Source organism: Aricia agestis, chromosome 9 (assembly GCF_905147365.1).
Source record: "Aricia agestis chromosome 9, ilAriAges1.1, whole genome shotgun sequence".
In the NCBI taxonomy this organism is placed as follows: domain Eukaryota; kingdom Metazoa; phylum Arthropoda; class Insecta; order Lepidoptera; family Lycaenidae; genus Aricia; species Aricia agestis.
Window position 1 is genome coordinate 16334408 of NC_056414.1, and position 26344 is coordinate 16360751.

Consider the following 26344-nt stretch of genomic DNA (forward strand, 5'->3'; position numbering starts at 1 on the left):
GTTCAGTAATTTTGGCGTCAAAGCGAGACGGACAGATATACTTTGGCATTTATAATATTAGTAAGGACTATAGAGAAATATTTACAATAACTAGCTGTTGCCCGCGACTTAGTCCGCGTTTGCATAATATCACATGACACATCCCAAGTATTATTTATTGTACAAAAATATTCAATGTACAGAATTGAATTTCCTACGATTTTATTACATAAAGATGTTGCGCGCGGCTTCGTTTGCGTAATTTAGGAATTTCACGCAACCGTACATTGTTCCGCAAAAAATATATGTCCCTTCACGTGGTCTATTCTTCATGTTTGCCAAATAACATAAAAATTGCTCCAGTAGTTCTTAAGATTTCATATAATTCATCAAATTTCATATAATTTCCCCCGTTTTTCCCACATTTTCCTCTATTTCTTCGCTGCTTTTAGTCTGAGCGTGATAAAATATAGCCTATTGCCTTTCTCAATAAATGGGCTACCTAACACTGAAAGAATTTTTCAAATCGGATCAGTAGTTCCTGAGATTAGCGCGATCAAATAAGCCCTTTCATATAATTTCCCCCTTTTTTCCACATTTTCCTCTATTTCTTCGCTCTTATTAGTTCTAGCGAAATAAAATATAACTTATAGCCTTCCTCGATAAATGGGCTATTTAACACTGAAAGAATTTTTCAAATCGGATTAGTCGTTCCTGAGATTAGCGCGTTCAAATAAGCCCTTTCATATAATTTTCCCGTTTTTTCCACATTTTCCTCTATTTCTTCGCTCCTATTAATCTTAGCGTGATAAAATATAGCCTATAGCCTTCCTCAATCAATGGGGTATCTAACACTGAAAGAATTTTTCAAATCGGACCAGTAGTTCCTGAGATTAGCATGTTCAAACAAACAAACAAACTCTGCAGAATTATAATATTAGTATAGATATATTTATATACTTATGCCTGACTAGTATTTATATTTATGTTAACAAGTTAAACTTGATTGTGATACTATAATAGTATGATTAGGTATTGATTTAATAGTCAAATTGAGTTATAAATTTTATTGTCCATTTAAAAAAAAACCAAAGAACTTGTTATAGATAGCTAGGCTCATGATAAATTTTCGTTACTTAATTCTAGTAAAATGATGATTAATTGTTTGCAATAGGAATAACTAGTATTATTATGAATAGTTTTGTACCCAAAGACATAGATCAAGATAGATACCGCATGTCGCACAAATAGAGATTTGTATGAAAACGAGCGTGCTACTTTTTTATAGAAATTGTGACGTACCGATGATAAGAAAAGTGCCCATTTTCTAGGCCAACGTTTCTATTTGAATTTCTACAGCTCAATACGGCACTTTTAGGCATTTAGGCATTTTTAAAATTCCGATTGACGTACGACTAAAGAACAGACTTTCGAAAGACAAGAGCATTGCTCGTCGTTTGGGAGCGTGATATGGCACGCGAAGTACATACACATGCGGTATCTATCTTGATCTATGTCTGTGGCTGAACCAAATATTATGTTTAACAGTAAGATTGTTGTTTGGCTTAAACTAGAAGTGCTTGTTTTTAATTTTGTGTTGTTGTATAAATATTTTTGTTTCCAAGTAGAACATATTTTTATGTTTTGGCACTAAATTTGCTATGAGACTAAAAATGCATGCCCATAGTTTGATATGCTTAATAAAAAAATATACATTATACTACTAGTCTCAATATATAGTGTACCTTTAATGTGCTGTAATAAACAACAATATAAAATGGTCTCATAGCATGAAGTGTATTTTGTGTGCTGTGTCAATAAACAGCGTTGAATGTGTGTTGTTTTGTTTTATTTTTTGTAACTTGTTAAGTTGTAACTTGAGCTCGCACACTAACCATGTAAGTATTGCTTTTTTAGTTTTTTTTTTTTAATTATTATTAGTATTTGTTTGCTACGTTTTTTCGTCCCCAAATCTTGTCGAGAATCGATATACTTGGCTGTTGGCATTGTTAGTTATTGGAAACTTTATATCTGAGGTTTACTATCACTATACTTGAAGCCACTAAGCAACAAAAGTTTTGACTTTATTTTTTCTTGTTTTGCACAAAATTTGATACTTAACTTTATTTATAGATTTATCAGTGTACTACCAGAGTAGACAGTACTAAGGAGTACCTTGACTTCAAACCAACGGGCGAATCTACGCGAGTTATGCGCGAGTACCTACCATGTACGGCGCGCATCGGCCGATATGACATACTACGTCAAACGTATAAACGAGATCATTTCTGAGTCGGCCTACTCGTTCTGTTTACTCTGGTACTACAAAATAGAAATAGCTATAATGATCGCTAAGCTCCCAAAGGAGACGGCACATTAAAAAGGAGTCTGGAGTACTCATAAAATTGTGTTTCCCAGGTGGAACAGAACGGCGAAGGACTGGAGGCGCTGGGTATGGGTGGCGGTGTGGCACAGGTGGTGCTGCAGGACGGCGGCCAGCAGGTGCTCCAGGTGCTCAGCCTCAAAGACGCCACTGTACTCACCAAGGCCATGGTCAGTATCAACAAACAGGTGTATTCTTGGGAGCCTGTTTTGAAGTGTTAGAGCCATGCTTTTCACAGTTGAAAAATGTCACCGTGTTTTGTTTGTATGTCTTAGTTTTATACATAAGAGAACTAGCGTAATGGAAAAATATTGTAAAGGCCAAAACAATGCCATTATATTTGATTGATAACAACACACATTCAACGTATAATTAAACATGACACAGTATAATTTTGTTGGTGGTGTACTCCCAAAGGGTCAATTTATAGGTACTGGCGCAGAGTCGAAGCGCATCGAAGCGACTTACCAAAATTGATCATAACAAATTCAACCTTAACTCCAGAGCGTAATGCACACACTATTTCTGAGATTTTAAAAAGACGCGCGTTTGCGCGACCAACGCTGATTGGTCTTATTAAGAATCGCATTGACCCTTTTTAGCAGTGGTTCCCAAACTTATTTTGTACGATTTAAAATGCATCCGGATGAAATAAATCACCCCCCAAGCCTCTACACAACGCCCCCATTTTCTTTTTGGGTCCCACACCGCCCCTTTAGACCTTCAGCGCCCACAATGGGGCGTTATCGCACACTTTAGAAAAGGCTGCTTTATAGTATAACTTTAAAATATGCATAACAGACGTTTGAGTAATATTTAACATGTCTATGTTTCAGCAAGTGAAATCCGAACGCGACGCGGTTGTAGCGGACTCCTAGCTGATGACGCTTGTCGAGTCGCCGCGCCGGTATGAACGCCGCGAGAGGCGGGACACGTGAACCCGCGACCCCCCCGGTACTGCACATTACCGGAACGGCGTATGACTCGAGTCTTAGCACTGGAGACCCATTCGATTGTAGCCTGCGCTTCTACAATGAGTTTTTAACTATAGTATTTCTCTATACTCGATACCGACTACGTAAAATTTTAGTATGGAAAATTTTACACCGCCTCTAGCAGTCACTTACGGAACTAAAATCGCCATGCTAAATATTTACGTAGTCAGTATCGAGTATCGATAAATACTATAGCTTTTAACTCATGGTAGAGATACTGTGGTCACTAAATACATAGACTATTGAGCTATACGTGAAATATCTGCGGAAACGATAGCTTATTTGTGAAAGAGACGAGTGATAGATTTCTATGTGTGCGGTGACCAGGCTACGGCATGTACAAATTGAGAATTGCATCTCGAATAACATACCTATGGATGACAATGTATAAAAGAAAATATGTTGACAAGCAATTAGTACTTATGTCTCTGAAAGTGTCATGACCATTTTAATGTAGACTATTTTATTGCGTCAAGAAAGTGATCGTATACCTAGAAAGAATGCGATTCAAGATTTTAAGTTTGGTATACAATATTGTGTGCGCAGCTGAATGGATTTCGTGAGCTTTTAAGCTTTGGCGACTATGGTAGGAAATCATTTACACTATAGTATTAATTATTGTAAGGAAAATTGTGATAACCATTTAACCACTCTCATTATCTTTCATTTGAAGCTTTACTATAGAGATAGTATTATATTTAATTACTATTATGCGGGTAGTCGTCAAAAATTAAAAGTTGATTAGAGAAATTATTGTTTATGAGTGAGATTTTTACATGTACAGTAACACTTTGGTCGGGAGTTTTTTAATTGAAGTACCGCCATATACAAATATTTAGGCTTAGATGTAAATTTTATTACTCTCATAACTAGGCTAATTATTATTGTAACGTGAAACGTAAGACGTCAAGTGTATTTCTAGTCAATATTATGTACAATATAAATAATATCTAATGTTAAACGACTAAAGTGTTACTGCTTACATTTTCATAAACTAGGTGATACCAGAGGGGTTAGTGCGAGTTTTATTCGATCATACGCATCGAGCGCGTAAACGCGAATTTATATGGGATCAAAGCAGTATCCACGTTAGCCAGTAGATGGCGCTGCTTTGATCCCATATAAATTCGCGTTTACGTGCTCGATGCGTATGATCGAATAAAACTCGCACTAACCCCTCAAATAGTAGGTAAGTGTAAACATTGCCACGTTTTATAAAAAAAAGTAAATTCAAAGTGGAATTGTCGTCCCTTGGCAATTTGGATGAGTGTGTTTTAAGAGTTTGAGTTTTAGGCATTGTTTATATTTACTCGATACCTACTAATAAAAATATTTACGCATTTGATTTGCTACTCGATGTTCTATTTGTCTGATTAACGAAGATTATATTGTGGCATTTCGTTGTGTAAATATTCTTATTAGGAGGTACTACCCGTTCGCGCTAAGTTGGCCGCTGTCAACTGTCACGCGTTCTCTCACTCACTCACAGAAACGAGTGAGTGAGAGAACGATAAACGCGTGACAGTTCACAGTTGACAGCGGCCAACTTAGCGCGAAAGGGTAGTAAGTGTTAAAGTGTATAATATGTAAAATACGAGTCACGCCTAGCATAATTGTATGTGACGAGTCGTAACATTGTCCGTGTTTTCTTACTCTTCTATTATATTATAGTAATCGGCGTGTCATGCGGCGCATTTTATTTTCATTTTCTAAGTCAGTCTAAGTCGGTGCAATATTTTAAAGATGCCATTAACATTTATTTTACATGTGATTTGTTGCGTTATACTTTTTAATTTACATTCCTTCTTTTAGTTTTAAGAACTTACTGTTAAGGAGACTGTTGATAATTTATTTCTTATTATTTGTTGGCGTACGACGGTACTTATTTTTCTAGTCTTATCTCCAGTCATTAGCAAAGAATCTAGTCTACCGATACTAAGAACGTTTTATATTAAAATTGTACTATACCTAGATGAATTATTAATATAATTGGCGTATTTCATACCCACTAGCGTCGGGACTCCCGGAGTCTCCCCTTAATTCTATCGGTGTTTAATATACGAGATTTCGCTTAGCAATACCTCGGCGCTGCGGGGCCCTCGAGTGTAGTTTCTGACGGATGTAGTTTTGAACGATAGTGGATTCGATTGTCGAGCACTACACTCGACTGGCTCCCGAGCGCCGGCATTTCTTTATTATTAACCCTGTATTAGCGTTAAATTAGGACGAGGATAGCATAAGGTAGAGTTCATAGCAAAGTACAAATGAAATAATTTAATTGTAAAGTACTTTACTTGTTCAATGAAAGACAATTAACGAAGTAGAGATTTGTTTTCTTTTAGCAATATGTATTTATTTAATTTATTTGAAAAGTTTTATTTAAATTATTGGAAAATTAAGTTTATTTATACATAGTGAGGTAACAAGCACAACTATGTTATTAAGTACATGATTTACGATTGTAAATAATACGTATGAATGTGTGAATATTGCAATCATTAAAGTATTTACGTACAAAATATTTGTATTCATTTTAACCGAGTTCTATTAACTGTATACGGCGCGGGCGGCTGAAAAGCGCTAATGGGATGTTTTGCATCCCTAGGAGAGAAGCTTTATAACAGAGTTGGCCTCCTTCAAGCACTGTACAATGACAAAATCCATAATATTTAATATGTATGTATACCACATAAAGGTGCACTAAATTCACAAGGGTCTAACAAAACTTGCTTGAGGCACACTTTGTATTATTAGAATGAGAAGTTTTTAACATAGAACATTAGATCAAACTGCAGACTGATGGAACTGAATAGAGGTCATCTCACCAGACAATCCACTTCTTTCTTCACAACTTTTGTGCCATCATTGGTTAAGAATCATAAATCAAAGATTTTTGTCCCTTAACGTAGTCTTTACCAACAAAATATTGAGTTGAGTTTTTTCTGACCATCTGACCTGATTAACAGAATGAATATGATCATCGATAGTTTATCACACTTATTTATTCTTTAGAATCTGGGAATGTACATTTTTGTAGCTCTTTGGTTTGGTTGGCTCTTTTGTACATAGCTGGGCACTAACGCGTTAATCCGTTAAGTTAACATTTTGATTAACGGATTAACTTTTAAAAATATTAACGGAGTCGTTAACTTCCGTTAATATGCAGAAGTCCTTTAATCGTTAATCCAATGCCTACTATTTACCGCACGGTACCGCGGTGCGGCGCGAAAACAGGTTCAGACAGTTAGTATGAAACGACAAGTGCCGGGCGGGCGATCAGCGCGGCGCCGCGGCACGGCAGCAGCGAAACAAAAACAATACTAGATACATTTTCAGGCTAGATACATGCGAGTGAGGAGAGATTTTTTTCGTTTTATCATTTCATTACTCACCGTTGGTGCTTATAGAGAAGTGATTTGTTCATTATTATTATAAATTATTTGCATGTTGATAAAGAAGAGTGCAGTCACAGAATATATATTAGTACTAAGTGCAGTATAATTTAGTTGGGTAGAATACAATAATTGTAGAAGTATTTTGTTTTGTTCCTAACCTGTTAACTTCCAAAACCTTAAACCAACAGGTTTTGTAAGTACAGTAATGCAATGATATAAGTAACAACAAGGCCATATTACACATATTAACGATTAACGTTAATTTGCGTTAATTCGTCCAAAATGTAACGCTTTAATGTTTAACGAAGCTACCATTTTTTTAATGGAATAACGATTAACTATTTGATTAGCGGTGCCCAGCTATGCTTATCTATCATCTGGGTATGACTTTATACCTGTTACCCTGAGTACATTTAAATTTTCATTACTGATGCAATTTTGTGACTTTTTATAACAAATTTAGCAGCTGGCACTGTCAGCAATGGAACTATTAGAGAAGTTTAAAGTATTTTAATAAATAAAACAACATTGTCAACTGATGATTTTATGCTCATTGTAAGCAAACAGTAAAATACACAGAAACAGTTACTTCGGCTGAAAGGTAATTCTCAAATTATAAATAAAATACTATAATACAAATATTCTACAATTTAATATATCACCCACATCTTTACATGAAGTATACTTTCTCCAGTGCTAATTCAGGTTTGTCATATCCAAGTTCCTCTGGAGTGTTGATGCCCAACTCGGTGAGCGTGGGCTTGATTTCTTGGAGGATGTAGGGGTAAATCTCGTTAACTTTGCCTGCGCACTTCTCCTTGCAAGCCTCGAGGAACCTCACGGCGAGAGCGAAGTCATTAACTCTCCTGCAGGCGTGTAGCGCAGCCTTGATGATCTTTGGGTCGGGAATCAAATCCATACCGCACAAGTCATTCATGCCTTTGCGGATTTCCCATCCGTCAATGTCTTTCCTGTTGAAGTAGGCTTCATACCTAAAAACAATTTATTTCAGATATAGATAAGTCGTTACAGAGTATCGTTTATTGAAGCAGATAGGAAAAATGGTTGTTTTTGTAATCACTAATGTCATCTCTCAGATAACGAGGGTCATCAGGCAAGCATATTAAGGTGTACCATGATTTATGTTTTTACAATTTAATTAATTGTTGATAATTATAAGTCTGCTTTTAGTATCCTAGGCATAATTGCTTTAAAATACAGCCTATCAAAGGGATTTTTACGATAAATCAAGTTACATAATGAGAGACTAACCTGTTATCGAATTCCTCGTCGGATTCAACAGGACCATCGTGAGAGAACCTGGTGGGCACGATGGCACAGACCCTGGATGTGGGGAGTACCGACTTTTTAAGTACATTGATAAAAGCGCCAGATGCGGACCTCAGCATTTTGATTTTTGTTCACTGCACAATTAAAAATTTCGAGTACCGTATTGATTGACAAATGAAAACCGCAATGGCTGCAACGTGCCACAGACTATAGAACTTTGAGAATCTGTGACTTTGACGTTTGTTTTTTTTTTCAATCCAAAAGCACAGAATATATATTAGGACTAAGGAATAATCCTTAGTCCTAATATATTATATTCTGTGCTTTAGTGCAGTAAAATATCTTTGTTTAATTCACATTTTTCAATCTGCTAAATAAAATGTACAGTTCCAGTTTTGTGCAAATTACGCTGTTGTCGGATTTGAAACCGTCAGAAAATTATGAATAAAAGTAAGCAGTTTGAAATGTCTATATGAGCAGCGCCATCTATTATTCAGTAGCAGTATACATTTTTTGATTATAAAAACAATAAGGAGGCCAGCCACCAGAGGCCAAAAAGGAAAATAGTACGAATGCACCACAGATTTTAGTGAGGAAGGCACATTTACGAGATTGGCTCCAAATTTTTTTTACGAAATCATTAAGAAATACACATATTATTATAACAGACGCAAACATTGGATTGCAAGATTAATGAAACACATATTTTGTAAGAATTAATTTAGTGACATATTATATTGGTGATTGGTCCTTTAACGAAAAAATAAATGAAATCGAAAACAACAAAACTGTAAATAAATCAGTTACGTCTAGTAATACAAAATGGGTGATCTTTATTTATCAATGTCAAAAATGCATTTCTCTATAATACTAGCTACTTATATTAAAGTTTTCTCTTTCTTTTCTTCTTGTGAGCTGTGATGCTCTCCTGGCCGCTGTCCTCTTCGCTAGAGCTGCCCGAAGAGCTGCTATCACTCTCGCTGCTGGAAGAGTTGCTGTTGGAAGAGCTATCAGAGGCAACACCAGTGCTTTGGTTCAGGTCAATACTGCTGGCAATTTTATACAGCTCCGGATCTTTCATCTCTAACACTCTCACCCATTTCTTAGAGAGTTTGGGTCTCCCGCGGACAGTTTTGTGGAAGACCACAGGGAAGTTTGTGCGACTGCAGAAGTTCTGTGTGACTGCAACAGTGTCATCGAGGTTTAACACAACATGCCACCATCCTCCAGGCACAAACACAGTCTCTCCGGGCTTCTGAAGTATTTCTACCTGAAATTTTATTTACATTATTAAACTTTAAGTGCTAAATTGAATTTCTATATTTAAGGGCCTGTTTCACCACTTCCTGTTAAGTGCCGAATAGGCTATCCACCACTTAACTTGACAGATGAAGTATAGAGAATCTGTCAAAAGAGTTGTGAATTTTTTGTGAATATTTGCCACTTTATCAGAAAGTGGTGAAACAGGCCCTAACTCTTATAAACAATAAAGAAAAAAACAAAACCTTATATACTTACTGGTTTATACTCCTGAGGCCATGTGTCCAGCTGTGTTTTAGGATATATTAGCTTGAACCATGTGATAGCTTCATCCCTCTGTTTTCCACCCATAGCTCCTGTCACCTTGATCAACTCCCTCGGTGTCTGTGTAGGAAACAAACACCATCTCTTGTGACCAAACACTAAGGCATTCCAGGCACTCGTTCCCAATGGGTCTATGTGTATTCCTGTCCCGGACCTCTGAGGTCCCATGACAAACCACCTATATGGAGGTCTTCTCTCCTCTCCGCAGTACTTAAACAAATCATCCCTGAAATATTTGGGTACTTCGTAATCTTCTAGAAGCTTATTCCTTCTTGGATGCTCACCAAAACTACTATCAAAAATATAAAGTGGACTGTCATCAGTCGTTGTCCTCATATACTCTACATAATACTTCATTTTCATCTTAACACTATAACCCTCATTATCTTCTCCGCACTTAAATTTTTGGTTGCGATACTTTTTGGCAAGTCTCTCCTGCGTCCACTTGTAATTCGCCCGCCAGTTCGTTTGAACATTGGTTATGACTACAGGCTTATATATTTTCTCATACTTTTCAATAAATTCTTCAGGTGAAACTTCATTACAATCAATTCTATCAACATTATCTTTACATTTTAAAAACTCTTCAAAATTATTAGCATAGTTTAAAGCTATCCATTGTTGTTTATGAGCTAGTTCTGAAAACAATTAAAATATTGAAATATCTTCCTAATTACAATACATCATACAAAACATACTGGAACTAAAAATAAAAACTATACAATATGCTTAAAGTGTGCACTAGGTTCAATGGTAACATAAAATAGGTATAAAATTATACCAATTAGATTCTCATTTTCAGCAAAGCAGTTTCAGGTCGAGGCTACAGGTGATGGTAAGTTCTAGAACTATCACTATCTTTGGACACATTTTACAGCAAGTATACAATCACAACTTAATTATTAAGGACGCATGTCCTACGTTACGTGTGTAAGTTGGTTTCAAAGTAAGTAGGCAAACAGTTTTATCCCAAAAAACATTAAAAACTTTTTAATTAGCAGACTCGCCGTGGACAAGTTGTGTACATTTGATTGGTTTTTTATGCAAGTTTATAGTTTATCTTACCAGGTCGGGCTTTTCTTTTTACTTCCTTTATGCGTTTTTTAGCTTTGTGGGACCATTGATTACCCTTTTCCATTTTAAGATATTAAATTTAGCCCCGGTTTAAGGTTTTTATTAGAATTAGAAGAACCACTTGCAAATACCGAGTTTGACAACTGACAAGTAGGTACATATTGACATTTGACAATGCTGAATGACAATTATTTTTTTCATAATATGGCGCTCGGCTTTTTAACCATTGCCAGTGTCAAGTAAAATATGGGGGAAAAAAATTTTTGCGTGAAAAGTTTACAAAATTTAAAGTCTTTTTTCCAGATGATCGTCAAGTCGAAAGTCTAGTAAAAGTCTAAAAAAGTTGTCAGTAAAGTCAACGAGTCAAGTCAGTTGTTTTAGTAAAGTGGTAGCCTTTACCAAAACTTTCGATGGAGTTTTGGAGGGAACATAAAATGGCACGTTTCTTGAAGTTGTATCACTTGCCCACACTTGTGCACGACATCGAATATTTAATGGTTAATATTCTACCAACATTACACAATAAAAACCAAAATAACACAAGTTTAGAAAAATAATATAAAAACACAACGACACTCTCTCGTATCAGCAAAACTCTGAATGACAATTGGAATGTGAAATAGCCGCGAACCGGTTCGAGAAAAGTATGGTACCTACCGTGGCAGTGCCTTTGCTTAAAAGCTTGGCTGGGGAGGCACTGCCGTGCCCCAGGTGACAATAAGATGACAGCAGAAATATGACACATATGATAGACAATAGATATATGACAATCATATTTTTATTTCCTATTAAATTTTATGTAAGACTTTAGCTTTATATCCATACAGCCATGTCAAAATATCAAGATGTACTATAATAATTACCTAATGAATCTAATGCACGGGCCGCCCCTGCGAGCTGCGTAGTGACTCGTGCTTAGAACGATACCATTTTACGATCTGCGCGTATCGTCCAATGGTATCATCTCATAGCACAAAGCTTCATACGATAGACGCAATCTGTGGCCGCGAAGATCTCTAAACCTAGCATTGACTCTGTTTCCTAATGGTTTCCTATTTCCTTATTCATTGAAACCTAGCGATAGCCAATGTCAAAAGAAGTTTAAAAAAAATTCTTTTCAGTAAACCATTTTTAAGATAATATGCCTAGCGGAATAGAGCAACAATCTCGAGCTGTCGAACAAAACCAAAATTGGTTTTCATCTGTGTGAAAAATATGTGTATTACTTACACTTACACAAGCATGATTGAACATAAATTCTATGAAATTAAATTGTAAACGTGCGGCACGCCGCACATGCTGACTGGACGTCAAAAAAGACTGCCTGTCATGTATCACACACTCTGTTTTTACCACGCAGTGTTACTCTCTCTTGCTCAGGCCCACCTCAGGCCTTTGTTTCTCTATTCCGCTAGGTATATTAACGTCTTTATGCTTTATGCAATAAACAGTTACAGTTTCTTTTTCTTTGAGTTACAGCTGACAAGGCTTTAAATGAATGTGTCGATGGGCGCTGTTGGTAAAGGAGAACTGTCAAAAATTATGTTTTTGTATGATAGAAGCGTTAGTTCCTTTTCTCGCCACGTTCATAAAATTAGTATAAAAAGCCTTGTCGAACTGTAATTATTAAATTTACTGAAATATAAAACCGTTATTTAAAATATTTTTTGACTATGGCGACATGCAAAAAGAAAATGTCGGATTAGTAGCTTGAGTGTCCGTATTACAGAAACTTTATAAATTGAAATCTTATAGTACTGATTTATTTATTTTAAATATAACAAGGTTTTTTATAACGCAATAATAACTACTTTTTATTATTTTTGCTTTTGTTAAACTTTGTTTGTATAAAAAGTTCATGTCTTGACTTTAATACCGAAACAAATTTGAAACGTTCCAGTCTGAAGTGTGGAGCTAGCTCGATATAACTGTCAGTCTGTAGGTGTAGAAATTTATATTTGTAATTTTCACCGGTTTTCATGTGCAATTTCCTAATGTGTTAGACTTTAAACCGTTATTGCTTGCGAAATAATGTTAATTAGTGTATGTGGTGTTTAAATCTGTGCAAAAATGGATGACGGTTCCGTGAAGATCCAGTCTGGAATTAACATCAACATCAAAAGAACAGATGGTGAGTACTGTCATCACTTTTCTTCGTATTTATATGTGCACCGAATTATACAATTAATTATTCGGATGAAAATCTTTTGGTGAGAGCACATCTAGTTTATTTCTGCGGGTTTCGGTGATTCACAGCCCAACTACCACACGTAACAACTTAACGCGAAACAGTTTTACTTTTACTTCGATGCTGAAGAAGTACAGTTTTTTCTGGCTATCCTATTAGTTTCATTAGTCATCAATTTATGTTATTCAATTTCGCTCATATGTATGATTTTTAGTTGACTAATTTTTATTTTTTTTTACTTGTTTTTTACTTGCAAGTATTTAATCAAATATTTAAGTCATAAACTTGACTTCAGTTAGTAAGTACTTAACATCACACCCACCTAAATTCTAATATGACTTGCATTAGATAAACAACAACCTCACAGCTTATTGCATATCAAGCCGCCAGCAGTATGCAAATACATTCTAAGTGCCTAGTAATAAACTTTTGAAATAAAATTATTTAAACCTACAATACAGTATTAATCTAGAACGGAGATTAAGATGTTAAACATATCTAATATAAATGTAGTTGCCTCATGGCTACTTTATTACTTTAACTTACAAAAAATATTAGTACAAATATAGGTACTATACAAAATTTGGTCTTTGTCAAACATTTGAAAAGTTGCTTGAAAGAAAAATACATATTGGTATAGCTTATTTATAGTGTAACTTTATTAGTAAGTCAGTTGGTGTTTAAAACTGGAAAATATTAATGATTATGATGAAAAATAGCTCAGGTATGTTCTGGAAACAAGGATCTAAATCAACCAAGCCAATTCAAATCAAACAAACCAACAAAAATACTACCATTTTCTCTGTATTTCCCTTGATCGCGGATTCTTGGAAATCTATAGTTATTCTATTGTTATCATGGTCCAATTTGACTGCTTGGGAGTTGATAGGTTAATATTGCTTCAACTCCCAAGCGATAACAATAGATTTCTATGAATCCACAATCAAAGGATTAAAATCATAGATTTAGGTGGTCCCTGAAACAGTGTCATGCATAGTAAGAATTAAAATAAATAATGATTTATATAAGAATTATTATTGTTTTTACATGAACTTAAATGTTTTGACAAAAGTAGTAGTTCTACACTGTAGTAGATCTAAAACTGTTTTTTGTTTTTAAATAAATAAATAATGCTCAGTTTCTTTTTGTTGGGGCCCTATTACTAAGACTTCGTTGTCTGTTTGTATGTCTCCAGTCCTGTAACTCAAGAACGGTAATAGCTAGAGTTGAAATTTTTCACAGACTGTGTATATGTCGCAGCCGACTGGTTTAAATAGGCGTTCAATCAAACAGCTAGCCCTTTGACTGAACAACGCCATTCAATCACACGGCTATACATCATTTAGCTGACTTGTTGACTACAACGTTCAACACTACAGCTAGACCAGCGACGCTTAGCCAACTGGTTTAATGGCAAATTAACTAGGGCGACCATTAGCTTAATATGTAATTTGGGAGAATAGGAAAACTTTTTGTATTTTATTGAAAGATTATTCTCGGATTAAGTTTAAAGGGTGACCAAAAGTTTAATGCAATAAGTAAAAATTAAAAAATTCTGGGGCATGTTTTGCGACGGTCGCCGGCTGCTGCCGCAGCACAGTCACAGTTCTAACCTAACCTAACGTAAACCAGTCGGCTGCAACATATATAATATATGTTGCCGCTATAACAACAAACACTAAAAACAAAATAATAAAATTAATATTTAAGGGGGGCTCCCATACAACAAACATGATTTTTTTGGCCTTTTTTGCTCTATATATATATTTTTTTTTATGAAATAAGGGGAAAACGAGCAAACGGGTCACCTGATGGAAAGCAACTTCCGTCGCCCATGGACACTCGCAGCATCAGAAGAGCTGCATGTGCGTTGCCGGCCATTTAAGGGGTTATAGGGGAGGGTAGGGATGGGAAGGGAAGGGAATAGGGGAGGGTAGGAAAGGGAATAGGGTAGGGGATTGGGCCTCCGGTAAACTCACTCACTCGGCGAAACACAGCGCAAGCGCTGTTTCACGCCGGTTTTCTGTGAGAACGTGGTATTTATCCGGTCGAGCCGGCCCATTCGTGCCGAAGCATGGCTCTCCCACGTATCAATAACAGCAATAGGTAGGTACTTGAATTTTTCATCTCCTCCCATACAAATAACACAAAATTTGGCCTAATTTTGCTCTATAATGGTACGGATCCCTTTGTGCGCGAGTACGACTTGCACTTGGCCAATTATTTTACAGCAATAGAATACAAAAGCATTTTGAAGTTAAGCAGCTTGAAGTTAAAGTTAAAGAATGATTATATACAGACAGACATTTTTTCTATACTTAAAAAAATATTAAGGATATAATTTTTTCGTATCTCAATATTATGTTTGGGCGTGATGAGGCCGGTGCTCGGCCTTGCGGGCCGCGACCATATACGGCGCGGGGCGCCGACAGTTGACGACGAATTCGTAGCTTCTATCCATTATGGTGCGACGTTTTTTCCACTTTGTTACTTTCAGAATAGTACAGCAAATCTTAATTTAAAATTTGTTACTTATTCAAGATATTATGTTACTATCTACGGACCAAAAAGTTTCTTAGATATTTTACAATCTAATAACCAAATAACAATAGAAGAGGTGATAATATTCATAATGTGGGATATGCGTGGCCGCCACAAAGGAAGATCTTCCGACCGAGCGAGGTGTTATGCTCGGTCAGGCCGGAGCCCACGTGATACATTTCAGCTGTCGTATATGGGCATTTTCAAAAAAATGTGTACCCCTGGTTTTTACCTTGTCCCTTGACTTCGCTACAGATTATTTGTAAAAAATTACATACTAACATTTTGTAATTTTAATGTAGGGGCATAAACAAGTTTTCTTTTATTAAAATACATTCACGTTTGTATAAAATTTTATTTAGTATGAGATTTATAAGGGTTTTTAAGTACCGAAACCTATTAAATTCACCTGTCCCCTTCCCAGAAGTTGTAACAAAATCTTTAATAACTATTTTTTTTCTTAAAGTAAGTTACTTAAAAAACATATGTTAGATTCCTAAATACTTAATGTATCAATTGAATGTCTTGTTATTGAAAAATCTAACATAATTTAACTACAAATTAATTAAAATTATAATCATGAAAAAGCAACCCGACCGGAATGTTCGGTTTAGTGACCGTTTTTTTTAGTTTTATAAACATACTACAAAAATATTTTCGGCACTAAATGATAGCACTATATTTCATTGTACATCGAGAAACTTCAATTTGAATTTAGTAGTTAAAAATCTGCTACAAGACGCGGACGCAGGTTGGATGGTTCTTCAGGAACGGTTTATTTGTTCAGATAAGTGACCATATTTTGTAAGCATTATTATACTTTCTCCAACTGTTTCTACTGTTGACACGTTGCAAAATTAGCTTAGTATTTAGTATAAAAAATGAAATTGTGATAACTATTATCGGTTATTTACAAACACTTTAAAAGTAAAAGAAAGTAATATTACGTGACTTCCGACTTGTGACTTTTCGTATGGTCACATATAATGGAACGGACAAGTCACAACAGGCGGAAAGCATAAGGCTTAGTTCACATTTTAAATAAATTATTTTTTTATTCACAGATTTTATTAAGAAAATTGGAGATTTTTAAACTGGTACGATTAACGTACAAATATATTTTTTATTACTTATATGTTAAGGTGACGCCGCGTTAAAGTAAAAAACCGTTTTGGATATGTTTTAGATTGCTAGTTTTCTATGAAAGCCCGGCCCGGCCTTTCACAGAAAACAAGCAATGGAACAGCAAAAAATGGAAAGGGCGTAAGCGACAAAATAGTTTTGTCGCGTAATTTAAAAACCATAAATACATTTCATATAAGCTATGGGCAAATTAAAGTGTATGCTTGAACCAAGCCATGTACAAATTTGGAAGCTTAAATCACTCTCCTCTGTTGGAAAAATAGGAATCCTTTTTTTTTACACAGGTCTATTTGATTGATTATTCTGTGTTATAAAAGTTGACCAATCGTGTTATGCTATGGGTAAATCAAAGACAAAGACATGGTAAATACTGACAATGAACTTTAATTTCTTAGCTTTAGTCATTGAAAAATCGATATCGCTACAGCCAAATTATCAAGGCGTCGCCTTTACTTAACAATAACAAATATTTAAAATTTAAGTACCTAAAAGTTTTTTTTTTAATTTTGATTTTATTTCCACTACTTTTCTATCAGTAAAGTTGAAAATCATTTTGTGTCGTTGATATTTGCAGATTTATAATAACTAGACATCAGATTATATGCATTTGCATACTTGCATATGCAAATGCATATAATGTCACTTTTTAGGCGATAGTGCATATTTTGGCAATTTTTCGTTGATAGTGCATATTTCGGTAGTTTAACTTCCATGGGCATTAAGATTGCAATCGGAAAATGTTGGTAGAAAATTATTATTGGCGTATAATAAATAAATAAAAAGTCTTTATTTCAAGAAATTAAAAATCCTGGATTTTATGAAATTATAAAAATTGGCGCTTTTATTAATGTCACTACCGGAAAAGTCTTCAAAAAATAATAAATTTTAATATTAAGTGACTTTTGACTGTGCATATTTTGTGCATATTTCGACCATCTTTCGTGCATATTTGCATGGATATTTCGGCACTTTGATCGTGCATATAATCCGATGTCATTAATAACTTAGGAATTCGTAGACATGTGAACACATCTTTATGATTATGAGATGTTCGTCCCTCTAATTATTGAAGTTAAATCTATGAAATCAAAGAATTTTTTACTTTTATAAGTAGTGCAACAATAAAAATGTTTAAATAAAAGGTTTTTGTGTTATAAAAACTCCTTTAAATATGTTAAATGTTACTTACTCATGTAAAAAAATGAAAAATAACCTAGTGGTTGGGTCACATAGTCACACTATGGATTAAAAATAATTGCTACTCTTGTTGATCCTTGAAATTATCTAATTTTTTTTTAAGAAACAATTAAATATGCATGTCACTAGATTAAATTAACGAAGAAATCCATTTATTGCTGTATTTTTTTGTATTAAATTATATTTTACATTTAGTCGCACAACGGAATCTGTTTCGTCGAAAATTCGATTTTGTTTCAATAATATCAGAATAATATAACGATTTCAGCGTTCTTTTTAACTTATTCCATTAGTTCAATATTTTTCCTTGTATATGACATTCAAAAAAAGTTAAATAAATGACCTTAAAAAATATAGACATATTTTTGCAAGGGTACACGTTTTTTTGAAAATGCCCATATATGTATACCGACACGCTCAGAAAACTTCGATAGCGCGATGCCGGAATGTTAGGCGAATTGTGGGTACCGCCACATTCATGTAACTTCAGAAGTTTAAAAACATTAACAATAATATTATTATAATGTTAGATGTTAACTTCCTATACAGTCCTTTTCTAATTTGAACTTTGATATTACAAACCTACATATTTCATGTGCCTGAAGTTCCGAACGTTCAAGTGAACGAATTAGCTACAAAACAAAAACAGCTTATCTTGTGTTACAAAATATAATATGCATCATAGTGAGATAAGGGGACACTTTTAGAGGGTGCAAATGTTATTTCTAACTCAAAAAATAGTCACCCCTAAAACCCACCCTTATAATTCCAAGTCGATTTTCTTCCACCCCACAGTGATTGAAAATTCTAAAAAAATTCATGCTAGTATATTTATAGATCCTACATACGATGGTAATATTTTCAACTTGCGGACTCACCCCTAAAACTTACCCTTAAAATTCAAAGTCGATTTTCTACCATACCACAGTGATTGAAAATTCTAAAAAAATTCATGCTAGTATACTTATAGATCCTACATACGATGGTAATATTTTCAACTTGCGGACTCACCCCTAAAAATTACCCTTAAAATTCAAAGTCGATTTTCTCCCACACCACAGTGATTGAAAATTCTAAAAAAATTCATGCTAGTATATTTTAAGATCCTACATACGATGGTAATATTTTCAACTTGCGGACTCACCCCTAAAACTTACCCTTAAAATTCAAAGTCGATTTTCTCCCACACCACAGTGATTGAAAATTCTAAAAAAATTCATGCTAGTATACTAATAGATCCTACATACGATGGTAATATTTTCAACTTGCGGACTCACCCCTAAAACTTACCCTTAAAATTCAAAGTCGATTTTCTACCATACCACAGTGATAGAAAATTCTAAAAAAATTCATGCTAGTATACTTATAGATCCTACATACGATGGTAATATTTTCAACTTGCGGACTAACCCCTAAAACTTACCCTTAAAATTCAAAGTCGATTTTCTCCCACACCACAGTGATTGAAAATTCTAAAAAAATTCATGCTAGTATATTTTAAGATCCTACATACGATGGTAATATTTTCAACTTGCGGACTCACCCCTAAAACTTACCCTTAAAATTCAAAGTCGATTTTCTCCCACACCACAGTGATTGAAAATTCTAAAAAAATTCATGCTAGTATATTTTAAGATCCTACATACGATGGTAATATTTTCAACTTGCGGACTCACCCCTAAAACTTACCCTTAAAATTCAAAGTCGATTTTCTCCCACACCACAGTGATTGAAAATTCTAAAAAAATTCATGCTAGTATACTTATAGATCCTACATACGATGGTAATATTTTCAACTTGCGGACTCACCCCTAAAACTTACCCTTAAAATTCAAAGTCGATTTTCTACCATACCACAGTGATTGAAAATTCTAAAAAAATTCATGCTAGTATACTTATAGATCCTACATACGATGGTAATATTTTCAACTTGCGGACTCACCCCTAAAAATTACCCTTAAAATTCAAAGTCGATTTTCTCCCACACCACAGTGATTGAAAATTCTAAAAAAATTCATGCTAGTATATTTTAAGATCCTACATACGATGGTAATATTTTCAACTTGCGGACTCACCCCTAAAACTTACCCTTAAAATTCAAAGTCGATTTTCTCCCACACCACAGTGATTGAAAATTCTAAAAAAATTCATGCTAGTATACTTATAGATCCTACATACGATGGTAATATTTTCAACTTGCGGACTCACCCCTAAAACTTACCCTTAAAATTCAAAGTCGATTTTCTACCATACCACAGTGATTGAAAATTCTAAAAAAATTCATGCTAGTATACTTGTAGATCCTACATACGATGGTAATATTTTCAACTTGCGGACTCACCCCTAAAAATTACCCTTAAAATTCAAAGTCGATTTTCTCCCACACCACAGTGATTGAAAATTCTAAAAAAATTCATGCTAGTATATTTTAAGATCCTACATACGATGGTAATATTTTCAACTTGCGGACTCACCCCTAAAACTTACCCTTAAAATTCAAAGTCGATTTTCTCCCACACCACAGTGATTGAAAATTCTAAAAAAATTCATGCTAGTATATTTTAAAATCCTACATACGATGGTAATATTTTCAACTTGCGGACTCACCCCTAAAAATTACCCTTAAAATTCAAAGTCGATTTTCTCCCACACCACAGTGATTGAAAATTCTAAAAAAATTCATGCTAGTATACTTATAGATCCTACATACGATGGTAATATTTTCAACTTGCGGACTCACCCCTAAAACTTACCCTTAAAATTCAAAGTCGATTTTCTACCATACCACAGTGATTGAAAATTCTAAAAAAATTCATGCTAGTATACTTGTAGATCCTACATACGATGGTAATATTTTCAACTTGCGGACTCACCCCTAAAAATTACCCTTAAAATTCAAAGTCGATTTTCTCCCACACCACAGTGATTGAAAATTCTAAAAAAATTCATGCTAGTATATTTTAAGATCCTACATACGATGGTAATATTTTCAACTTGCGGACTCACCCCTAAAACTTACCCTTAAAATTCAAAGTCGATTTTCTCCCACACCACAGTGATTGAAAATTCTAAAAAAATTCATGCTAGTATATTTTAAGATCCTACATACGATGGTAATATTTTCAACTTGCGGACTCACCCCTAAAAATTACCCTTAAAATTCAAAGTCGATTTTCTCCCACACCACAGTGATTGAAAATTCTAAAAAAATTCATGCTAGTATATTTTAAGATCCTACATACGATGGTAATATTTTCAACTTGCGGACTCACCCCTAAAACTTACCCTTAAAATTCAAAGTCGATTTTCTCCCACACCACAGTGATTGAAAATTCTAAAAAAATTCATGCTAGTATACTTATAGATCCTACATACGATGGTAATATTTTCAACTTGCGGACTCACCCCTAAAACCCACCCTTAAAATTCAAAGTCGATTTTCTCCCACAACACAGTGATTAAAAATTCTAAAAAAATTCATGCTAGTAGACTTATAGATTCTACATACCATGGTAATATTTTCAACTTGCGGACTCACCCCTAAAACTTACCCTTAAAATTCAAAATTTATGGAACTTTCCACGACTACATTCAAGCTCGACCATCTGTGACGTAACGCTTTGAGATATTTCGAGACATTGTGGTTTTTTACTTGGTTTTATTTATTTAAAATAACCCACAGCAAAAAAAGTTTCTCTCGCAGAAGTAATACCTACACTAATAATTAAAGATATAGAAAACATCGACGGTGTGTCGTTTTCATCGATTGCTAAAGGATCTCTGTGTCATTCGGTAAGTATACATTTATCAGTCATCTTTTTCGTATTTTATTTCATTGGAAGTAATAATATAAGTTTAAATAATAGATGCCTTATAGTTAAAAATATTTGTCAATAATAGATAACAGGGCAGTTCCATGTAAAAGTCTACCATAAACTAAAAAAATTAATACCCAATTTTGGTATTAAAAATACTTACCCTTACTTAGGATCTATAAGTATACTAGCATGAATTTTTTTAGAATTTTCAATCACTGTGTTGTGGGAGAAAATCGACTTTGAATTTTAAGGGTAAGTTTTAGGGGTGAGTCCGCAAGTTGAAAATATTACCATCGTATGTAGGATCTATAAGTATACTAGCATGAATTTTTTTAGAATTTTCAATCACTGTGGTGTGGGAGAAAATCGACTTTGAATTTTAAGGGTAATTTTTAGGGGTGAGTCCGCAAGTTGAAAATATTACCATCGTATGTAGGATCTATAAGTATACTAGCATGAATTTTTTTAGAATTTTCAATCACTGTGGTATGGTAGAAAATCGACTTTGAATTTTAAGGGTAAGTTTTAGGGGTGAGTCCGCAAGTTGAAAATATTACCATCGTATGTAGGATCTTAAAATATACTAGCATGAATTTTTTTAGAATTTTCAATCACTGTGGTATGGTAGAAAATTGACTTTGAATTTTAAGGGTAAGTTTTAGGGGTGAGTCCGCAAGTTGAAAATATAACCATCGTATGTAGGATCTATAAGTATACTAGCATGAATTTTTTTAGAATTTTCAATCACTGTGGTGTGGGAGAAAATCGACTTTGAATTTTAAGGGTAAATTTTAGGGGTGAGTCCGCAAGTTGAAAATATTACCATCGTATGTAGGATCTATAAGTATACTAGCATGAATTTTTTTAGAATTTTCAATCACTGTGGTGTAGGAGAAAATGGACTTTGAATTTTAAGGGTAAGTTTTAGGGGTGAGTCCGCAAGTTGAAAATATTACCATCGTATGTAGGATCTATAAATATACTAGCATGATTTTTTTTAGAATTTTCAATCACTGTGGAACACGGGGTGGAAGAAAATCGACTTGGAATTATAAGGGTGGGTTTTAGGGGTGACTATTTTTTGAGTTAGAAATAACATTTGCACCCTCTAAAAGTGTACCCTTATCTCACTATGATGCATATTATATTTTGATACACAAGATAAGTTGTTTTTGTTTTGTAGCTAATTCGTTCACTTGAACGTTCGGAACTTCAGGCACATCATATTTCTACTGCCTTCTAGAACCTAGTTATAATAGCCATAATTTATAATACACAGAAAATATTCTAATTGATATTAGAAATAAGTTGTGTATTGCATGATGGCTTAGCAAGTAGTTTAGTGATATATACCACGTGCAGGAAGCTGTCAATATAGACCACATAGGGCAATAAAACGCATCCAATACCAAGGTCAACTGACATGTGCTACTGAAGACCACACATACAGTTTGATTAAACTTAATTCTTAGTTAAATATTCATATTATTGTCGTCTCTCTTGCTTTTTTGTTAAATGAAAGTTAAAAGAAATGATTATAATTCCTACATACACTTGTTTTATTGCATGGTAAATAAGTGCAAAAGAGAACATGAATAGTTGTTTTGTACATTTTTTTTTACTTTAAGATATTGATATTTTATCAGAACATAGTATGGATACTGAGGGCTTAATTCTAAGTGGTCATTCATTTATCAGTTAAAATCACTTCCTCCAAGCCCCAGCCTTCTGGCCGCCCACGACAAGGTTGCGCCATCGATTTTCTGTGGAAAACCTGCTCTTGGACAACCGACTTATTATACCAACACCATATTCAACTGTGGAATACATTATGTGGACTAGTTTAGCTCTATGATTGATTGTATGTAGCACATAATAAGGATTAATGATACGTCCATACAATATAAAATACGCGTACGGCGTAACGCGCATTTTGTAAGCTTGCTGTTTTAAAGTTCGCGCACACTTTTTCGGTGCGTGCCGGGGCGGGTCGGGGCGGGTCGGGGCGCAGCGCAGCACAAAATGCGCTATAGCACACTATTGCCGGGTCGGGTCGCATCGCATTGACGGATTTTAACGCTCACTGTGCCGGGGAGTGCCGTGGCGGGTCGGCGCGCAATGCATTGACGGATTTTGAGCTGATTGCCGGGCTGCATCGCATCACATCCGCGCGCCGCTTGCTATAGCACACTGTTGCCGGGGCGCAGCGGGTCTTGCCGGGGCGCAGCGGGTCTTGTCGGGCCGTGTCGCATTGATAAAAATCCGCCGAGCAAAAATCCGTGCCGATGCGCCCCGGCACAGTGTGCGATACGCGCATCCGCTTCCATACAAATTGTATGTAGGCGGATTTTTGCGATGCGCCCCGGCACGGCCCGTCTCAGTGTGCTCACTCCTTTAATCAACTTCGTGCCCTGAAAAATAAAGGTGCCGGTTCACAGCGGGCGACATGAAGCAACCGCAGACGACGTGTCCTCGCGACACTACTGGTTCTATGTATTTCTATGAAATACCCTCCGCAGCTAGCGCCACGAAGTTAGCGACACTTTTCATGTCGTCTGCTGCCGCTTCATGTAGTCGGCTTTCAACTTGTACCATTTTAAATCAATCCAGTAGTTTCTGCGCTAGTTCAGCGCAAAAATACGAACTAAAATACGAAATACTAGTAACATAGGGTAGCCCCTTGTCAAATAGTTCCCCTTTAAGTAATATTATAGGTCATAAACATTAAACCCACCCTTTTGAAGTTGATGTAATCGATAACAATATATCGCGATTTTTGCCAGTGGCTGGCTACGATTTGTGTGGCTACGTCCAACGATATATACAAATAAAGAATATACTGTAGAGCATAGGTTCCCGAACTCCTTTGTTTCGTAGACCACTTTCATAATGCTGGTGGGTCAGTGGCCAGTGCAGTGCATCTCCCTACAGTTAATAATCTATGAAAGTTACTATAATATTAAGTAACACTCTCTTTGCTTCTTAACAAATTATCGGCATATGCTTTCTGATAAGAGAAATCAAGTCAACATTTTAGTTCTTCACAGCAAACCAATGGATTAATTTTCGTAAACGCTTACGATTGTGGACCCCATACTTTATCGGGTCCTAACGTAGTCTCGCGTAGACCTCTAGGCCGGGACCAAGGTGAACCCCCTAGGGCCCAGGGATCCACCTTGGTCCCGGACCATTTTGGGAATCACTAGAGTTTAGTTACTAAGCTGTGTCCTTGAAATAATCATAATCTGGTAGATAATCTCTTTTCGCGCTCTCTACGCGTCCCACGCACGTAACAAATACGTACCATTGCTTACTGCATCTGTTGATACTCATATTGTGGTGGATAACAGTTTTTGCGCGGTCTGCGGAACGGTGGAACAGGTCTGGCGGGTCATGGAGGCCGCGTGACTCATGAGTCATGCGCCGGCTTTCCTCGGACACCGTACATCGATACTGTGCGAGCGAGAGTTGCTACTCGCCGTGAAGAAGTTTATTGTATGGCATTGATATGGCTCCTAATAGCTAACGTTGGGATATAAATCCAATTTCATGACGAGTTGTGACAAAAACTTCCACGTATGTTTTATCGGAGTTTTTATCACAACATAAGCAGCCTTCGATACTTACTGCGATACTATAATTATTATTCTGAATGAATTATCATGAAATTGAGAATTACTGTACTGTAATTAAATACTGAATATTTACAGCAAGCTTTCAGTGTCAGAGCATATGCTATAGTTGGGGAGGGGAAGAGTGGATTTCGGGAGTAGCTCGAGCGTGTCAGATTAAGCTTGTATAGGCTTCTGACATGTGTCTAGTTATCATGGTATAGAAATCAGATTTCTCAGGTGGTGGCTAAATTTTTTTATTGAATATTGAAATGTCGTCGGATCTGTCAGATTAAGATAGGGCATGTTTACCCCAAAGAAGCTTCCATATAAGCACTGACGATTCAAAGGTTAGGTAAGCCTGTAGGGACATTTTAAAATATAAAAAATAAAGCTTTATATTTTCTTAACTAAGCTTCGCAGATATTTAATTTTGCTCTAAACTAAATGATTTAGTCCTTGTTGTCTAAAATATATTTATTACTAGCTGTTGCCCGCGACTTCGTCCGCGTGGACTTCAGTTTATAGCGCTCGATGTCACCTCCTTACAACCCTTTTTTCCAGTAAAAAAGTAGCCTATGTCCTTTCTCAGGCTTTAGACTATCTGTATACAAAATTTCATTACAATCTTTTCTGTAGTTTTGGCGTGAAAGCGAAACTTTCGCATTTATAATATTAGTATAGATATAGATTTACCTAAATAAGCAATTTTCTGAATATATTTTCTTTTTCAAAACTTTTAAAAATGGCTGCAGTTTCTGAACCCACCGCTAAAATAAAAAAACGCTCTTATTATTTTTTTATCAGCTTTATCTAATGTACAAAACCTACTAGGTCTCCATAACGCTCGAGTGACTACAAAAATAGCACCCTCCCCTCCTCTACTACTATTACTACTATATTAATTATTAATATGCTGTTTCTCTCGTGTGTTAGATGATGATGTAGCACCTCCATCGTGGGTATCGCAGACAACAGATTTTCAATTGTTGTGCGGCAGCCGGCTGCCGCTTGGGGGTTGATGGGTTAATTCGTTTGACGACTTCAAGACTAAGCTAGACTATCGAGCACTAGCAAGTTAGTATTATAATCGACAGACGGGCTCGCACAATTGCTAATTAGATAGCGAGTAGATACGACGCGCGA

General features: G+C 35.5%; 4 protein-coding genes and 1 long non-coding RNA gene across 9 annotated transcripts in view; 2 read left to right on the forward strand and 3 right to left on the reverse strand.

Moving 5' to 3' along the window:
- LOC121730180 (DNA-binding protein Ewg) overlaps positions 1-5876 on the forward strand; it is a 21413-nt gene extending 15537 nt beyond the window's left edge. For all 5 annotated transcript variants that reach the window (XM_042119115.1, XM_042119116.1, XM_042119117.1 and 2 more), the window contains 3 exons: positions 2398-2532; positions 3199-4369; positions 4544-5876. In XM_042119115.1, the coding sequence (XP_041975049.1) occupies positions 2398-2532; positions 3199-3240 (177 nt within the window). In that variant the 3' untranslated portion in view covers positions 3241-4369; positions 4544-5876. The remainder of the gene's footprint in view (positions 1-2397; positions 2533-3198; positions 4370-4543) is intronic.
- LOC121730188 lies at positions 2128-24480 on the reverse strand. The gene is made up of 4 exons (XR_006036076.1): positions 24470-24480; positions 13005-13011; positions 4006-4009; positions 2128-2202 (listed from the first exon to the last, which is right to left on the reverse strand). It is a non-coding gene; the product is annotated as an uncharacterized LOC121730188 (long non-coding RNA).
- Positions 7386-8249, reverse strand: LOC121730187 (cytochrome c oxidase subunit 5A, mitochondrial). The gene is made up of 2 exons (XM_042119129.1): positions 8025-8249; positions 7386-7744 (listed from the first exon to the last, which is right to left on the reverse strand). Exons 1-2 carry the CDS (start codon positions 8159-8161, stop codon positions 7423-7425), a joined length of 459 nt encoding a protein of 152 aa, XP_041975063.1. The 5' UTR covers positions 8162-8249; the 3' UTR covers positions 7386-7422.
- On the reverse strand, positions 8494-10834 carry LOC121730183 (bifunctional arginine demethylase and lysyl-hydroxylase PSR). Its single transcript, XM_042119121.1, has 3 exons — positions 10692-10834; positions 9561-10264; positions 8494-9312 (listed from the first exon to the last, which is right to left on the reverse strand). The coding sequence occupies exons 1-3, from the start codon at positions 10762-10764 to the stop codon at positions 8926-8928; spliced, it is 1164 nt and encodes a 387-aa protein (XP_041975055.1). The 5' UTR covers positions 10765-10834; the 3' UTR covers positions 8494-8925.
- Positions 12552-26344, forward strand: part of LOC121730179 (kinesin-like protein Klp10A) — a 56847-nt gene continuing 43054 nt past the window's right edge. The window contains exon 1 of the mRNA XM_042119106.1: positions 12552-12831. Coding sequence (XP_041975040.1) covers positions 12771-12831 — 61 coding nt within the window. The 5' untranslated portion in view covers positions 12552-12770. The remainder of the gene's footprint in view (positions 12832-26344) is intronic.

Bases quoted from the DNA above. Each gene is read 5' to 3' on its own strand.
- LOC121730187 (XM_042119129.1), bottom strand. From the start codon at position 8,161: ATGCTGAGGTCCGCATCTGGCGCTTTTATCAATGTACTTAAAAAGTCG. The intron at 7,745-8,024 runs GTTAGTCTCTCA...AATTGTTTTTAG, and splicing joins GACGAGGAATTCGATAACAG to GTATGAAGCCTACTTCAACA.
- LOC121730183 (XM_042119121.1), bottom strand. From the start codon at position 10,764: ATGGAAAAGGGTAATCAATGGTCCCACAAAGCTAAAAAACGCATAAAG. The intron at 10,265-10,691 runs GTAAGATAAACT...AATTGTTTTCAG, and splicing joins AAAAAGAAAAGCCCGACCTG to AACTAGCTCATAAACAACAA. The intron at 9,313-9,560 runs GTAAGTATATAA...ATAAAATTTCAG, and splicing joins GGCCTCAGGAGTATAAACCA to GTAGAAATACTTCAGAAGCC.